The sequence below is a fragment of the Diorhabda carinulata genome, chromosome 3 (genome assembly GCF_026250575.1).
Source record: "Diorhabda carinulata isolate Delta chromosome 3, icDioCari1.1, whole genome shotgun sequence".
NCBI lineage: Eukaryota > Metazoa > Arthropoda > Insecta > Coleoptera > Chrysomelidae > Diorhabda > Diorhabda carinulata.
The window spans coordinates 13,146,199-13,165,470 of record NC_079462.1 but is presented as its reverse complement, the minus strand read 5'-3'; the positions used below and the strand labels follow the sequence as shown (position 1 = coordinate 13,165,470).

General features: G+C 31.3%; 2 protein-coding genes across 6 annotated transcripts in view; both read left to right on the top strand.

Annotated features, from left to right (window-relative positions):
* LOC130891868 (paxillin) overlaps positions 1–19,272 on the top strand; it is a 95,398-nt gene that overhangs the window by 6,788 nt on the left and 69,338 nt on the right. For 2 of the 5 annotated variants that reach the window (XM_057796925.1, XM_057796923.1), the window contains exon 1: positions 16,327–16,444. The exons of 2 other annotated variants lie outside the window; for them this stretch is intronic. The gene's annotated coding sequence lies outside the window, so the exon portion shown is untranslated. Of the gene's footprint in view, positions 1–16,326; positions 16,445–19,272 lie in introns of those variants that run through there. One more of the 5 variants, XM_057796924.1, reaches the window with a different exon arrangement.
* On the top strand, positions 1,474–14,875 carry LOC130891869 (UPF0489 protein C5orf22 homolog). The gene is made up of 2 exons (XM_057796929.1): positions 1,474–1,988; positions 11,548–14,875. Exons 1-2 carry the CDS (start codon positions 1,904–1,906, stop codon positions 12,669–12,671), a joined length of 1,209 nt encoding a protein of 402 aa, XP_057652912.1. The 5' UTR covers positions 1,474–1,903; the 3' UTR covers positions 12,672–14,875.

Sequence of the window (19,272 nt, the reverse complement as noted above, 5' to 3'; positions counted from 1 at the left end):
TTACTTCGTTGTTCGTTATATCAATTGAAGTTTATGGGGTATCCTGGCAAAAGGGGGAGCAAGGCACAACAATAATTATGAATTAAAAGACGTTGAAAATCTCTTCTCAGAGTGTTGAATACTGAAGAAGGAACATACTGAAAAATGAAGAGCCACTTTTTTGTTTTGATCCCTAACGATAATAGTTCCTCAAAATATTTATCATTAAGGTAGTGCGAATTGTAGATTTTTTTTCATAAATACCAATAATTATACCATTACTTATCATTTACTAGTTTTCATATACTGTACATGTTTAATATCTGTATTATATCAGTAGTATCACTACGATAGAGAGTGGCGCCGAAAAATAATGGACAGTAGGAAATAACGCAGGTTGTATAAGTGAAAACAGGAAAAACTTTTTATTGGCAAGTGTACATATGAATATTATGTTTTCATTACATAATCGGTACATTCCACTTTTGTAACATTGTAACACCTTTCGTATCTTTCCGTGGTCGCTCGGAACGATTGCTGGACGTCATATAATAGGACGTAATTGGTTTCAATCGTGTCACACCCATTTCACCAATAAAATATCGATGGGGAAGAACCCACTTACATTAAAACGCAATTTAAACAATATGACGAAACAAGCATTTTAATCAATGCCAAAACTGTTTAGTAAAAGTGTTTTCTCCAAAACGCAGTTATAAATTCACGTGCATCCATGTTGAATTCAATTTACCAAGCTGCTATTGTAAGGCTATGGTACTCAAGATGCGCATTCTACATATAACTTTCGCCTATGATGCTAATGGCCTTTTTATGCTAGTAGTTTATGAAACAAAATTTCAGGGTCACAGAAATGGACTGCACGGGTTATATGTGGAGTGTACCCAATATTTTGCTAAATCCCATGGATAGATGAGGGTGTAAATAAAAATAATACACTTCTAATATTTCTTCAAAGTCGGAAACTGATTTCGTAGGGCATGGAATTGCCTTTCTATTATTTTCTAAATAGTTGACAAAGGGTTTTCATAGACACCATTTTGCTGGAACCAGATGTTTTCAACGTTTAGAACTGTAGTCTTGATGTAGATTTTTTAAATTATATCAACATATCGAGGGGAGGTTACAGTTGTCGATCAGTAAATGGCTAGGTACTTACAACAATTACATGTCGATTCTGAAAATATGTTAGCAGTGTTTACCAAACCATCTTTCGAAATTTTGTGTTTCCTGTGCCACCCTGTATAATATCAATATGCATAGAACTCTGTACCAGTATAGGCTCCACATTATTAAGAAACCACAGAATCTAAAGATAAAAACAAATAAAAGTATCGAAATTAACGCTTTATATGGTATTAGTACTACCTTTACAAATATGATTCATTTACAACCAAGTTTACCTTGTACATTTATATAATCCTCGATATATTGCAATAATATTGATGTATATGTTTTATTAACATTATATGATTTAATAACGTGAACGATCTCATTAACCAGTCTACTTTAAATCATTAGTTTCAACATCAATCATTCATTGATTCGGAGAGTTCTGGATCGTGCCTTTTTCTTGGACCGTGTACTAATTTCAGAGTTGTAGTGTCTGGATTTTTGTTTTTATGTTTTATATTACTATTGTGGGATCTTTCTAATTCTGTCCTGTCGACGACACGAATGCGCGCTGCTACGTACGTACGACAATTTCAAAATAAAAAAATATACCTGAAATGTAACGATTAGAACGGACGTTTCTTTAGATTTGAAGTACGAAGTGTTTGTGAAAAAATTAATCACGTGGTTTTTGAAATTCGCATCGATTGGTCGTCGATGTATAAACGTATTTTGCGACACATGTGCTGACGTTTATTTGAATTTATCGCGCGATTTTTTATTTTGGAACAATATGGATCGTTCTATGTACGGAAAATTTGTTCCTGGTACTTTACACCCTTATCAGTGTTCTATTAAGAGAGGAACACCTCCAGGATGTAAGTTTACGTGAATATTTATCTTTATCATTTTTATAATCTACATTTTCTAATGGAAGGGTAAAAGTAAAGTTTATATTTATATTAGGTAATATTCATATCAAATTTATTATTTTATTAAATTGTTTGTTAAATTGTATTTGTTTGTAATGTTTAATCCCTTGCAGTGAGTAGTAACTAACATTTCACATAATAAAAATTCCTAATAATATATTCTGCAAAACGTATTTTTTGATCTTTGACATTTGAATGAAAAATTTGAATATTTCAATTTAAATAGATTTTATAATGTTCAATATAATTTAGAAAATGTATTCACATAAGAAAAATTTTAGAGGAAAAACCGGACATGTATATTTTTCAATTTGGAAACAACTCTTCTCTGCAATAATGTGTAGATCAATTATATATTTTAATTAATACGAAGACATGGTTTTTATAACCGAGGCACTAACTGAATTTATATGGTCATCTTAAAATTATTTTTATATTGTTACTCGATTTAAAAAAATGTTATTATAAATCGATACAATTCAATTACATATATACCATTATTATTCTCGATCTTTTGCAATTTTACTTTTAGATAATCTTTTAATCAACGATTCTTCAAAATATAAGGCTTGGTAAAAAGTAAATGTTGACATTTATATTTCGCACATATAGATAATAACAATTTCATTACCTCTCTTACGTCAAATAGTGGACATAGAAACAACGAGCATCTCTTTTTGTCCTTAACAACACCAGTACCGATAATTCTATTTGGAATGTCAAATATCATTTAACTATAAATTGAATTTTCAAACTAGAATATTTTTCTTTTCTCAAAACACAGCAAGACGTAACAGAATGATCGGGCAAACTCGTCTAGTAGTTTCCTTCGGGCAGAATTTTCATTTTGCTCTTTCCATTGAAGATTGGGAACTTATCATAGCATACTTCGAAATGTTTTATCACCAATTCCAATTGATAATCATATTTAAATTATTTGTTTTCTAAAAACCTAATAAAAGAACAAGTATTTATATGTAAATAAGTGATTTTCTAATAAAAATTTCATATTGATAGACTACCAATAGAAATTTTGAAAGATAGCTCTTTCGAATAATCTACGATATTAGTATTGAGTCACAGTGAAAAAAAAACATTGCAAATTCAATGTCAGCGAGATTGATATCAGTATCTTTGGCACTTATAGTCAAGGATTAAACAGGTCAAACACCAGCATAAAGTTTTGTCAGACGTGACGAAGTGATTGGGTCGCTTACATCCTCAAATCATTAATAAGAAGATGAAGGAACGTCGTGTTACTGAAGTCACAAAAGAATGCATAATCGAAAAAGAGAAAAAAGCTTTCTTCCAAAGGTTTAAAAGACCTGGGGAAGGTCGGAAAGCCAAAAAAAAAATGTTATTTATCGATTAAACAGGATACCATCCGAAAAACCTGAGGTAGTGCATCAAAATCGATGCCATTAGCTGGTGACTAATGGCAATGGAAAACAAGATATTATATTACGTAACGACGCACGAGAACTGGCATGGCAGTTTATGTTGAAAAATTTATAAGCTCATAGCAAACTTTGCAATGTTTTTAAATCATTTACTTATGTCCTGTATCACATCACATCATCCTATACTTCATAAATGCCTGCTGTTTACGGAAATTTGACCATGATTGTTACGGAATCTAGTCCACTCTGCTTTTATCTAATTTTTTTACGACATAAATTAGTTCTGTGCATTAGAATATTGTTAAGGCGTGATGTTGCAACAACAGGTGAAGATCATCATCCATATTTTTCAATACGGTTAAGCTATCAAGAAGTCTTACTCGAATATTTTTTCAACTAGTACAATATCTTTTGAGTCAAATCGATTGATATTTTGAGCACCTTATTCCAACTAATACCCAAAATTTATGGCTACTTGAGTGCATTACATGAGATCTGCATTCAAAGGTTACTAAATTATAATATTCCCTTTTTTTTACATGGCACGGTGCAACTATTTTTTGAGGTATATGCTTATGTAACAAAAAATACTCAAAAAGTTAAACTGGCTCAAATAAAACTTTCACTTGAAGGCTGATTTTAGTTCAATTAAAAAAAACTGCTTAAAAAATGTATACGGCATCGTATCATACAACACAAAAAATGCAAAATAGTATTTTTGAGATATTCTTCCATAACTTTTATTGTTTCAACATAGTTCAAGTACTACCCAACCGTACTATCCAACGAGTACATTTTCTTACAACTGTAATTATAATCTATATATAATTTTTTTTTTATTTTTGTTTAACTTCCAAATGTTTGGGATAATGAGAAAATAATACAGTCTCTGATCCCGTCATAAAATGATCTAGTGAACAAGGAAGTACGTCGGCTGAATTTTCAGAGGACAAATAAAGATGTAGACAACACAACTGAATCACTTATTTCGTAATTGCGCTTTTTAAATATTAAACTTCCACTTTATATGCCGACTCCCATCATATTGTTGAAACTTAACTAATATTTATCCACTTGAGATGTATAGTTTCATAAATAGATTTCGCACAATATGCGATGATTTCAAGAAGCCGATTAAAAGTGGTTGCCTAAAAAAATCGTAGCGTGATGCACAAAGTGTTTTGCATAAACTTTCCAAGGAAATGCCGTTATGTTTCATTTACTTATGTAATTATTAGATTCTTATATCTCGTATTCATCTCGTTGTTTGGGAGAATAGAGTTGGCTAGTATTATTCTTTAATTCTCTCTCCACTAGTTTCATGTTTTTTTTCTTGGATATAACTTCAAATACCTGTTTAACTAGACTTTTTCCTGCTATTTGTTGTAAGTTGCCGAATTATCTTAGTTGCTCTTGACTTCCGTATTAATTCAATTTCTGTTTTTCGTTGCATTGTGTTTGTGTTTTTATTTGTCATTGTCCTTGTTACTGTCCCATATGGAAATATCGGTGTTACCCCTTTTCTCCCGAGGAATATGTTTTTTGTACTATTAAACATTCTTTTTTTCTGCTAAAAAAGTTTTCTTTTCGCTATTTCCTCCATCAATTTTTCAACGTTTTCCAAGCCAGCGACTTATAGTGAAAGATCAGTTGTAGAATGAGAAATCAGTAATCAGAGTAATGCTTATTCTCTTCAGTTTTCCCAGTAGAAGCTTCTCAAAGTATATTCAATTCCATATAAAACCCGAAGAACAGGTTTTTTATTCTTTATTCTTTTATTTATTTTTATTTGATGTAGTTTTCTTTATCAGTAGTTTCTGCATTCATAAAATTGATTTTGAATTAACTATTAGTTTTAAATTCCAAATAATGTTGTTAATGATGCATCATCAATCAAAATAGAATGATTCCTGGTTCTATTTCCATCGTAAAAGCTATAACATTACATTGTTAGTAATACGCTTCATAATTTTCTCATTCCTACTACAAATATAGTTAAGTAGTAAAATTGATGAATAGACAAGTTTAATGTTAATAATAAAATTGTTCATGTTAAACCTCACGTTTCTCTAATTATAGAACTTGAAAATATCTTTCGGAATGTAATTGTTTTCCAACCTGCTACAACTTATGTGGATAATACAGGGTGTAGCAGGTGAATTTTTGATTTTTAATTTAGTGGGGTTGTCGTCGAAAAAAACTTAGCAAGGAAAATGGATTTTAATAATCAACTTTATCCAAAGAGAACGAACAGAAATTTTTATTATTATTTTCCATATATGTAATACTTCTATATGGACAGTTTCTATGTGGATGCTGTTCTGACTAAGGAAGACAGAATGGCAACGATTTCTCTACCCTCCGGGAGCTTCAGTTAGTTCTGCACATCTTTTGGGCGCATGGATCATGCGTAGTATAGATAAAGTGTCTCGAACGAAAGAGAGAAAATGAATACTGTCGGCACCGTAACGTAGAGACGTTTCTTCCCATAAGAATTGTCCATATAGGAGTATTCCATATATGTTATTTTCTGTCACTTGACAGAAAACCATTAATACACGTTATGATAAAATTGTTCTGTTACAAAATAATATTTGAAACTCGCCTTATTTCTAACAATTCTAGTGAAATGACAAATGAACAACAATTACAGCTACAGTCTAAAATAAAATATATAACATGTCCCATAACAATTATACGATTTTTGAAATGGAAAACGCAATATTTGCTAACATATTTGTATTCTAAAATGTAAAATTAGGTGAACTTTGGATGAGGTTTTATGCACTTAGGTTTTGTTATTCTTGAAATATTCCAATGTGACAAGTTGACGTGAAATGTTCACAACAGTGATTTATCTTAATAAGATCAAATTCCAACATCAATTATGTTACTAATAGCAAACATCTGTATTTTCAATACATCGATTTAGATTTCTTTTATAGTTCATGAAGGTTTTCTATACCTATATTTGACCAAGTTTATAAATTTTTATAACAAGATATTTTTTACCTATTACTAATGTTTTTTCAAGACGTTTTCTGTATATTTCAGACAGATTTCCTAATCACAACAAAGGGCTGTTGTTTATGAGTCTCGGACAAATGAGCCATAATCAAATTTAATACGCGCCCAAATATATTGATGTCTTTTGGTAACTTTAAATACCTAAATGACAGCAACCTACTAGATTCATATCAATTGTTTATTTAGCTTTTTGACGAATATTTTAGTATCTTCAAAAATTTTTTTCTGATGTTTAGCAGAACAGATACGAAAATATCTGATTATTTCTAAAGTATATTTCAATAGACCAGATAGTACTGCTGATTTAAAAGTTAGGATAACGGAATAAATTAACAAAATAACCCTTGAAGTCATACAAAATGTTGTCGAGAATTCCAAAATCGCCTCGATTATTGCCAAGAAGTGAATGATGGTCATTTTGAAAATTTAATTTAATTGTAAAGTACATTGAAAAATACATTTTAAATATATATTAAACGACATTGTTATCATCATTCTACGTAAAGTTTTGTATTAGAGATATTATAAAAATTTTACATCTTAAAAATTAATTTTATCAGTTATGATTGCACCAAATTAAAAAAAAAACTTTATACTAATTACCCCCGTATTTAAAATTTTCGAGGAGGTGCTTATAATTATATATAATTATAATAAGGGGGTGCTGGAGGGGGATAATATGTTCATACTGTAAATTGTCAATTTAAAAATAAAATTCGACCTGTTTCAGGTTTTTTTCACATAGTACATAATAACGCTAAAATTGATTTTATTCCATACATATACTGCATTGTAGATAAAATAGAAAATAAAACTTTTGTTGGTTTCTCGTTCCTAGTGTAGAAGTATTTTTTTCTGTATTATATTATTCTGTAGAAAAGTGGGAAGAATGCTCTTTTTACCGACATTGTAAGAGGAAGCATCTTCTGTTATATTCTTTCGCCATTTCAGCTTTGATTTTGGACAATAATTTTGAATTTTCAACAGTTACTTTACTATAAGCTCTTGAGATGGTTTGGAAGTATCCCATATTTCTATGTAAATTGGAACGAGGACTTTGCTAACCTTTTTGTTGTGGGATTGTAACAATCATTCACCAAAATCATATTCCGAGCTTCTAGATTACTAATTTCAGTTTCCGATTATGAATATATGAGTATTATATATTAACATTTTGGGGTTTGATTGACACAATCCTACATAAAAACCGTCCATAAACGAGTTGGCAAAAACTTTGCTCCAATTAACATACAAATATGGGATATTTTCAAACCATAATAACTTATTCTAAATTGCACATAATTTATCAATTATTGAGATATTCCGTACTAAATTGAAGGTCTTTCATATTTTGATGTTTAGGATTTTTTTTATTGATTGACACAGTTCACACATTTTCACTGTAATAATAAATAATATTATTCAATTAGTAGTACTGTCAATGCCATATATTTTAAGAAAAGAAAATAATTAGAATAGAAACATCAAGATATACTCCAGATTTCAATATACGAGATCTAAAAACAAAGAAAATTAATCGGTAAAAATGGAATGTTTTTTGACAAGATATCAATCCGAAAAAAGCGAAAACATGATCTGCCCTTGCGTACTTTCAACCTCATGAAGAATATACCATGTAAGGAAAAGCTTTATTAGCGTGTACAAAAAGTTGTATATGTAAATTCCAAACAGACTTGACCTACATGTGAATTGACACACATAGGAATTTGTTAATTCATTATAATTGGCGTGTAACATGCAGTGCCGAATTTAGAAAAGGGCATCTGGGGCTACAGCATCGGGGCCTTCATAAAGAAGTGTCTCTACAATAGAAACTTTGTCAAAAAAGCTCGGAAGGAATCGTTCAACACTTCAATTTAATTTAAAATAATTCTCGTTTCCGATTATATTTATATTTGTTTGTTAAAAGAATCTGTTTGGTTTCACAATTATTTATTAAAAAACTCGAGTTGAAAAAAATTGAAGGTCCTCCACTCCTTTGTTGCCCCGATGCTTCCAGAGATGTAAATTCGTTCCTTTTAACATGACAGAAATCAAATTCTTTATTACAATCAATGACATCTAACGGACAAAAAAATGTAATTAGAATAATTGATAGTTATAGACTAGAACAAAACAATTTGAGGTAACTGAGGCGAATGAAGGAAAATTTATTGCTAAAATGACAAGATTGTGATAAAGTACCTCACTACTTATAGATATTCTTTCAAGTGGTACCTCACTAAAAAATTGTTTATGCTGATAGTCTGACGATTATTAGATATCTTCCGATCTTTTTGAAATTGCCTCTGGCTACTGAAAACATTCATTCATTTGTCTATATGAAATTGCATTTTGTATCAAAGTAGATGCAACATTTTATTCACTTCCTTATGTCAAATGGAACAACTTGCATACTATACTACAAATAGAGTCTTTGGTTTTATTACTTCAATTTTTGACAAGTTTTCCCTATTTTCTCAGCGTTTGCAAGTAATAGGAATAAATTTTAATAAACCATTTATCCTAAATAGAAAATTCATCGAAACAATTATTCTAACCGTAATATTAAACTAATTGTTCACCGTTAGCATCAATACAATGTTGTTGAACAATTAATTTACTAAGATTTTCTAGATACCTTTTCATGTAGATTGAAATGCCTCTCTGATTTTCCCTTTCATATTCTGTATAGTAGTTGGGAAAGTTCTATAAATCTTATTCCTCATGAAAAGAAATCAAGGTTTGTTACATCGGGAGACCAAGCTAGCCAATTAGTTGAGTTCTATCTTGCAATCCAGTCTTTTTCTAAAACGGTATTGAGATCTTCTCGTATAGGCGCAATATTATGTACAGACGCACCATCATGAAAATATTTCATTTGTCGCCGAATAAATTGGACAGGTGATTATTGAGAAAATTTGAATAAACCGATACTCTTTCATCAAAGAAGTATGGTTCGATCATATGAACATCTACAATTCCACCTTAAACATTCATTTACCATTGAAACGACATTTCGATTAGAATTTCAGTAATAATGAAAATTATGTCCATTGACACATCCATTTTTATGAAAATTTAACTCATCTGCAAAGAGCATATATCAGAAAAATTTCTATGGAAATTGTTTTGGTATTGGGCTCATTCACACTTCTTTGAAAATCACGATCAAGCAACTATTGATGGAGTTGGATGTGACAGGGATGCGTTTCATGTTTTTAAGGATTTTTTGCTACTTTTTTTTTCGTATTTCACCTGACCGGTGCTATTGAAACGGTACAATAGTTTTTCAAATGCTCTTTTGCTGGGCGTTGAGGAAATCTTTAATTTTAGATGCATGCAAACAAATTTGTTTACATTAAGTCATTTTGAGTAGAAAAATTTACATGATTCATCATGAATATTTCTCACTTTATTGAAGAAAACTATAAAATAAAGGCAACAATTACTGCTACTTCTAAAAAATTAAATATTCAAATATAAGAGACTAACTTGATTATGTAAGTAATAACCCTGTTTTAATAAACTTTGGATATAGAGATTGCTTAACAAAAATTGTAGTTATATCATATATAAGATACAGGATGTTTCATTTAAAAAAATAAATAACATTGAAGAATCGAGTTACCGTCTACCTTGTATACAAAATAAAAAATAAATACGGAGTTATTGCATTATACAACTCTAGCAGGTTGAATGGTTGAATAAATCTTTTTTCTCTTACAGTGACTTTGTATAACGTAACAAAACCTCTTATCAAAAGCTTAAAAAGTGTGAAACATTCGAATTTAATATATTAGACAGGAATACATTTAAAAAATCGTACAAAATTTGAAATATGAACCTCAAATACGTCTATTATTTTTGTCGTAAGATTTGTATACTGCCCGTCATCAAATAGCGAAAATGTTATCACAGATGTTCTCACTTTTTGATCCATAATTGGCTTAAAAATCACAGAGCTGAACTTAATATACCGAGCGAAGATCATTTCAGTAAAATTAAATACAAAGATGAATTTGTTGCTCAAGGTTTTATTTGTTACTTAAAAACTGGAGTACAATTGCATAGCACTTTTTGATGAAAGTTACTCATAGAAATAAAAAATATTTGACAGAAAAAGTTGTTAAGACCATTTTTTCTTATTTCTTGTCATTGTTTCCATAGTATAGATACACAACAGACCAAACATATCTTAAGGATATGTTTTCTTTTCAGTTCTGCTAGAATCCCTTGAAAATTTGGCATTATGTTTGATGGGAACGTACTGTAGATTTATTCGCATATTGGTGTTAACCTATCAGGTTTGATTTTTACAAAAATTCTTGAAACATTCCTTTTTCATCACATTTTGCTTCGCAATTTTGTAAAGTGTAGACTGAGAAGTATTTGTCAAAAAGATTGTTCCTCGATTACAAAGTCTGTTAAAAGCAGTTAAAATCACTTTTTAACATCTTTTGATAGATGCTAGCCATCTCTTTTCAATTATTTGGCTTCTAGTAGGACGTTTACCGAATCTGAAAATCGACTTGTTGATGGTCGATCTTGAAGCCACGTTTCTCACATACTTTATTGTTAACAAAACTTGTATTTAAGAATAATTTGACTTTTAATACACTGCATATTTCCACAGCTCACCACTAACTACTGACTGTCAACCCTGCTAAAAGTATCTAACTGATGATTATAGAAAAAATTCTGAAAATTAAATATTCTAATGCGGACCTGGACAAGTTGTTTATTGTTCAGTTAGCAGGGGGCGTCTCTTATCTCTATTTATAAAGATAAGATATTCGCCTTTTGATGACTGCCATTATATATAGTTATAAACAGTAAACTCGGCAGTTTTTCATTTATATAAAATAAAAGCCTTTCTTGCAATTCTTTTTTCCTCAATAGCTTTTTTATTAATAAGATCATTTTTATTCTCGGAAAAAGATAAAGGATAAGAAGATTTGATAAATTTCATTGCACAATAAACTTTTTAAATTATGTTTATTTAAAATATTTGTCATAGACTTTCAAAAGTAATATAGTTAGAAACTTTACTAAGTGAAAATCTTCTTGCTCAACAGGTGCAAGTCAAAATCTAAAACTACACAAGAAGATTCCAATTTACATAGTGGAAAATCACCATGATGTTATCCCTTTCATATACAGAAACATAGGATCAAAACATTTACCTTTGGAAGGATCTATTTTGATACATTTTGATTCGCATCCAGATATGTTGATACCAACAAATATGCCAGCAGATGATGTGTTTGATAAAGAAAAACTGTACAAGAGTCTCGATATAGCAAATTGGATCATGCCGGCAGTTTACGCTGGTCATTTTGATCATGTCATTTGGATTAAACCACCATGGGCTCATCAAATAGAAGATTCTAGTCAGAGCTTCAACATAGGAAAGGATAAAGTGGAAGGAACGATACGTTTAGATTGCAAGGAAACGTACTTTTTGTCTGAATGTTTGTATTCCAATTTAAGAGATTTGGAAAATGTGAAAATGGTTAAATTAGATGTTTTCACGTTAGGAAACACGTTACAAAATTTATCAGATGATCTTAATAAACTACGTTCATCAATTTCGAAGTCAGATGCTCGTGTAGTTTTGGACATAGATCTGGATTTCTTCAGTACAGGAAATCCCTTTAATAGAATGTATGAAAAAGCCGACCTTTACAATCAACTTAAAGACATTTATTTCTACAAACCACCGGAAGAAAAAAAAGATAACATTATATCTGAAGTTGTTAATAAAAGAAAAATGCAGATATCACAACTTTACAATATATTTAAATATTTAAATGATAATAGACGTATGCCAGAAGAAGATCAGTTGTCTGAATTGTGGAAGAAGGTAGATTCCATGAGAAATATTATGCTGTCACACTACGGAGATGATGAAATAGACTGGCTGTTAATTCATGATGCAGGTTGTACATGCGACGAATCTGGTTTACCCGATCATATTTCTACCATAGAAGAGCTTCAAGTTTTGTTTAGCTGTTTCAAAAATTTCTTAGATGTATTGCCTAAAAATCCTACAGTAATTACGATATCCAGATCAACTGAAGACGATTACACGCCATTTGAAAATGTGGAGTTGATACAAAATAAAGTACTCGAACTGTTAAATGAAACATTTCAGTGTGATGAACCTGTTCTAGATTACCTATCAACAATTAGTAATTGAGTCTGATATAAATATCGATTTATTATCTAAAGTCTGCATATGCCACTTTTACGCTCGTTTGCAAAATCGGACTGTCTGATCGATTTACGTCTTTGTTTACCTACAATCAATTATTTTAAAACTTATTTCTAGTTTTACTAGATTATAAATTTAAAAGTAGGATTTCTGTGTTAATGTATAAACAATGTATTCAAAATTTCACTATTATAAAAATTTACAAACAAATCCATAAAAAATGTCATTGAAATTGTTATTAGTAGCTAAAAGTAGCGTTTTCCTAGATAAAAATTGAAGAATACTCCAATAAAAGAAAATATTAAATGTAAAATAGAAAACTCGGAGCTAGAAGAAAAATAGAGAAAACAATATATAAATTTTCGTCTAATCTTTATACTTAGAATCGTCAGGCGCTTTATCACAACCACTATCGTCATCAGTAACATTGATAATGACTAATTTAATGTCTAATCTCCTTCAAGAGTAATACAATCGTTCCAATGCGACTCTAACTTCTCGATGCCGTGCTTGTAGACGGATTTGTCTTTTGTCTCAAAAATGGCTTCAGCATTAGCAATTGATCTTTAAAATGAGCTAAATTCCTTACCGGCGAGCATTTTGTTGAGATCAGCGAATAGCCAGTAGTGACTGGGGGGTCAGATCTGGACTATGCGGTGGATGAGAAAGCAATTCGAAGTGTAAATCGTTCAATTTAACCATAGTTGCCATCGAATCGGTGCATTGTCTTGGTGAAACAGTGGTTTTTTCTTCGACATATGATTTTGGATTTTTGCATTCAAACGATCCAACAACTCTATGTAGAATTAGCTATTGTCTATCTGTTCTTTTGGAGATAGTCGATGAACAATATTCCATGCGCATCCCAAAATACTGAAGTCATAACCTTTCCAGTAGTCTGTTGTGCCTTTGGACGCTTCGGACGTGGTTCACCGGCTGCAGTCCACTCAGTTGATGATTGTTTTAATTCCGGAGTTAAGGGATGGATCCATGTTTCATCCATTGTCACATATTGGTGCGAAAAATCTGGTTTATTATGTGTAAACATGGCCAAACAATGTTCTGAGTCATCAACACGTTGTTGTTTTTGATCCACCGTGAGTAAACGCGGCACCCACTTTGAAAAAAGCTTTTTCATTGTCAAATGTTCCTGATATCTGAAATTACGATTAAATATAAACATTTTGTGGATTTTGATGTTTTCTGGAGTAACCACCCCAATTGGACGACCAGAACGTTCTCCATCATCGGTGTCTGCACGACCACATTTAAACCAATAACAAAAAGTTCTTTTCGATGGAGCGGAGTCCGGATAACACTATTTAAGCAATTACTGAGCTTGTACAGTATTTTTTTTCATCAAGAAGCAATGATAAATTAACATACGAAATTGTTCTGAAGTAACTTCACTTAAAAGCTGTCACTTTTTTCTGACTAATCGAAATGTTATGACATTTTACACATAATCGTATTTATGGTAGCGCCAACTATGTGTCAGTCACACCACTTATTGATGTAATATATTCACCAAAAATCTCTATTGGACAATGTATTATTTTTTTAAAATGAGATGGAGCAAGCTGCTGCGATGGGCACTACGCGAGAATGTTACAAACATTCTTTATATCTAATCTTCGCGAACATGGGCTATATGATGAAACCTTATTTCAACAAGCTTGAGGCCAAACAGCCATGTGAGCATTTTAATTATGTTATAATTTAATGAATAATGTTTGTTAAATAGTATGAATGAAATTTTGAAGATGCATTCATGGCTTATTTACAATTGTTTCGAAAATGTAGCTTTGACTACCGCATCTTGTATAAAATGGAATAAAAACATTTATCAGGGTATCTAGGAGCCTTGAATACAAGTATAAAAACGGAAATTTCACAGAGCCAGGAAAAACCGGGGATTCGACGGAAATTTTCTAATAAACCAGAAATTTTCTATAATTTTGAGTGAGCTCACCAGGCATAGCAAGTTGGTGTTGAAATAGCTCTAATACATTCCGACTTATCTCGAAAATCGCATCATCCAGTCGAATCTTCCTCGTAACTGACCTCTCGGGTTCACGTATCTATTGTTGCCTAACTTGAGACCATCTTACAATTTGTTTAAAGACAGTCCATCCAGACGAGGAATGTTCTTATCCATTACTGAGCTCCCTCCGAAATTTTTTTCAGTACGACAGTTTGTACCTGAAGAAAGAAAGACATTGTTTGAAAATTTCTAAAGTGATTGGTCTCTAATTCCATTCTTTATGAAGACCTGATTTCGGTTCTGAATAACTTATGAGGCGATACTGCAGGCAAAATTCTTCAAAGTACTCCTATTTATAAAATAGGCATTTTTAGATAAGATGCCAATGGTTTATTCTGTAACCTCAAAAAAGTGCAAGATATCGATTTAGGGTATGCCGCAAGAGTGGCTTTGAAAACATGTATTGGGGTCAAAGATAAGGACATGTTGATCATATTCGCAAGGATTATAAAAACTGTTTGATGTAAACGGTTTACAAACTTTTGGAAAAATGCTCCTTAGCATTCAAATTGATTAGAGCAATAAGTTTCCTTAATCCCAGTAAGACTGGTAACGATCCAGAATGATCCGTGCAACTGATGTCTGAAGCATTTGATATTTTGTCGAAAGTAAACACATGCAACGCCACTACATTGAAAGAAGCAGACATGGCTTTTGGAGATATTATTCTGACAAATGGGATCACTCTAAATAAGATTAAAAATTATTCCAGATGTGATAGAGTAGATGAGTTTTGGACGGAAATTATCAAAAACAGTAGTTTAAAAGGTGGTAAACTTCTAATAAATTCTCACGCAATGCGACAAGCAGAGGAAGAATTTTCTGTAAATGAGGAGATTTTTGTTGAAAATTCAAAAGAAGAATCACTTATAGGCCAAATACTACTGTATTTTCTACAAAAAATTGATATACTGAAAAATGTGGATATTTCAAAATTTATGATATTCTCGATGAGGAATGCCAACTCAATAGATATAGCGAAGCACAAAAAAACAAAAACTTGCTGAGATCTAAAAAAGGGAAACTAGTAAAACAGAAAGAAAAACTGGAAACAAAAAAGAAACATCCTTGACGCATCTCAAAAACAGCTTGCAGCAATGGAGTTAGAATTAGTTAAATGGTTGTTTTACAATACAATATTAAATTTATTGATTTATTGGAAGGATCTTAAATATAGTACAGTTAGTGAAACACACAATTGAAATTACTATTATTTATGATGTTACCAAGTGGAAAGATTTTTTACGTTGATTCAAATTTATTATACATCCACGGATTATAAAGTTAGATTAAAGAGTAACTTGTAAAACCATGTGGTGTAGCAATATGTCAACCCACGAGATCATCATTTAGATTAGTATGTAAATAATACTTTGTATTTATCTGTTACATAATTCATTTATTTTTTATAATCACACGTTTGTACATGATTTATTTTGCCGCGCAAAAATAAATAATGCAGTCGATCATTTTACTTATCTAGAAATTTTTCACATTATGTATGAAACAAATATTCCTATTCATTTACATAACTAATCCAAGTCCGTAGGAGTTATCCTTGATGTACATTTTGGGAAATCTCTCTTGAATTGTTTTATTTTAGTTTTGTATCTCGCTGTGCACCTGTTATTATTTTCAAAGTATAGTAAAAAATTAGTGTTTTCGTATTGTGTATGTGAGTGCAGTGATGTTATTTGTTTTTAAATTTGGCGAAGTAATATCTACATATAATGTCTTTCTTTGGAATTTGCAATTGACAGATGTGACACCGACTTGTTTTCCAAAACTATTTCCCACCTACCACAAATTTTATAAAAAATATCATATGAGCTGAACTTTCTTATGCAAATTTATCATTTTTCACTACTAGTTAACATTTTTCTCTCTGGTTGATTTTCCCCTATTTATATTAATATACACTCCTGAAAACAACTGTTTGTACTTTTATCGAGAGTGAATTATGAAAAGTTATAAAAGTATTAGATAAAACAGTTTGTAACAAGTATATTTTTCCATACTGTGTGAATTGATCGCCTGATTGACAAGGTGACAACAGTAAGAATAGAGATAAATCTTCTAGAAGTACATGAGATCACAAATATACATCGGAACTATTATTAATAGAACAAGGAAAGACAATTTTGAGGAGTCAAAAAATGTTAAAATCCGTTCAGTCAACCCGGAGTAATTTATGTTTAAAGGAAAATGCATGAAGTTTACAATTTCTTATGATATCTCTTAATAAGAAAAATATATCGACATGCGGTTTTTGCCATCCTGTTGCTAATTTCGTTGACTTTTATATTCCTTAATCAAAACTGCATGTTTCTATCAACATTTTTCAAGAATAGCTAGATTTAAAAAAAGAAATAGCTCCCTCTAGCGTATTCGTTACTCATTAGGTTGTTTCGAAATTATAACTCTTACATTGGTAGACAGGAGCTCTTTTCAAAAAGTTTGCATAGATCGGTTAAGTAGAACTGGACTTACAGGCGTTTTTTCATAATAAAGTTCCCGGTTCCCCCCACCTCTTATTTGAAGAGATAGACTAAAACTTGTAAAATCAAATATACGCTGAATTTCTTGAAGAATACGATAATCATAGTTTAAATGCATCTTAATTAGGCAAAATTATTAATTTTATAATTTTTGGTATTTAATTACGTCCTCTGGCGGTGACCTATAACTCTGTAAATAATTTCAAAGTTTTTCTCGAGGTCACTTTTGTTATAAATTTTTTTTCCCAATGCTGTACTATAAATGGTTCTCGAGATATGGCCGAGAGCCATTCTTATTGGGACACCCGGTACAATAGTCTCTGTTGATTATGTTTAACTTTTTCAATTATTTGTGTGTATTCTAAAATACAGAGGCCATAACTTTGTCAGTTGATTTTCGCGTTCTTATTCGCTTCACACGACTTTTGCAGTGTTTTGGCGATTTCAGGATCTATCCATAGTCACATAACGATGCAAAAAAATTCAGTTATTTTGCCTAAACGGCTGCAAACAGGGCTTTGAATCATCAATATCTTGGTGTTCTATTATGAGAATACGTGGCATCCATTTTTCAATAATATTTTTCATGGTGTTGACGTCCATATGATATCTTCGTTATGTCTCCCCTATTTTCTTTTGGCGGTTTTCCATCAGGATTTGCTGGTCTTATGTTGACTGTTTAACCTCCTCTTCAGAACGTCTTGATGGTTAATATTACGGATATTTCTCACGTTAAGTCGAGAACAAATTATGTGTATTGCTCAGAAGATACCATGTTCCTTCAATTAATACTTAATAATACAGAATAAAAATATGAAACTTCCCTCTGGGCGCTGCCCATATCCATATTACAAACCTCTTGCGCAGGGGCTCATTCCCAAAATCGAAATAAAAAATTGAGATCTAGTTTTGGAAACTAGAAAGATTTTAAAAATCATTTCTTAAATTTTTTGAATGTTCATGGTTATTGGAATAATCGCGAATAACTACTGCAATGTAATAAGTTCCGTATCTCTATTTTCAAGTTTACAAAAGTACTTTGTGTTGAATTGGTGAATCAGATGTACTCTTTTACGTCGGCTGGAAATGTTAAATATAAAAGAAATTCTAGAAAATTCTTTTGTTTATATTACTTACCACGTTCTCTATAAACACCAATAACTCTCATTTTAATTATTTTCCACTGAATCGAATGCAATCAGTTTGCAATTTTATATATTGCTTGGTAGACTAGTATGATACGTAGAATTAGTTGTTTTAATAGTGGAAACGTTCTTCTTGCTATGGAAGTTCATCGTCTCCTTTTAAACATCTATAGCTCATCTTAAACCATAAACATACCTGGTATATTACTAGTCCCATTTTTCATACACTTTCAATTCTTTCTCATAATAAGATGTGACATTTCACAGATTAATCATAATTCATCACATCCATTTCTATTTTTGAGAGGGAAGGAATTTGGTAATCATCCGTTGTAGTATTAGTCTTTTGATATATAATGTGACTAGCATGAAGTTTCATTCATATTTTTATAATCGTTAATTTTTCATTTCTGAAAGTTTTGGCACCCAAATACTTATTAATTGGAATTTGAAGGACTTTGACCATCTAAAATATTTGTCACTACTATCACTAGCTTAAAGAACGATCCACACATATCCGTGACGTGACATACCGTGAATAAGATTTTGCTCGATTCACTTTTCCATATTTCCTGAGTGAACATCATTTTTGTAATATGAGATTCTCATGGAATTGGTACGTGATTGACTAGTTCTTTACAATATGAAGGACCTCAAGCTGTCACGTTGCCGTTCATGTTTGAACACGCCCCGTATTTCCCCGTATAGTTTATTAAGAATTACGTCAGAAGATATTTTTTTCCACTGAAGGTCACGGCTGCCTTCAGTCTCTGAAGGCGTTATCGAAACGCACGTCAGACAATGTAATTTTGAGAGTTGAATTATGTGCACAAAAGTATAGATAATGCATTGGAATGATTGGAAAGGCCTATAGGGGCAACACTTACATGGTAACGAGG

Coding starts and splice junctions, on each gene's coding strand:
- LOC130891869 (XM_057796929.1), top strand. CDS start 1,904: ATGGATCGTTCTATGTACGGAAAATTTGTTCCTGGTACTTTACACCCT. Junction 1,989..11,547: donor GAGAGGAACACCTCCAGGAT/GTAAGTTTACGT, acceptor CTTGCTCAACAG/GTGCAAGTCAAAATCTAAAA.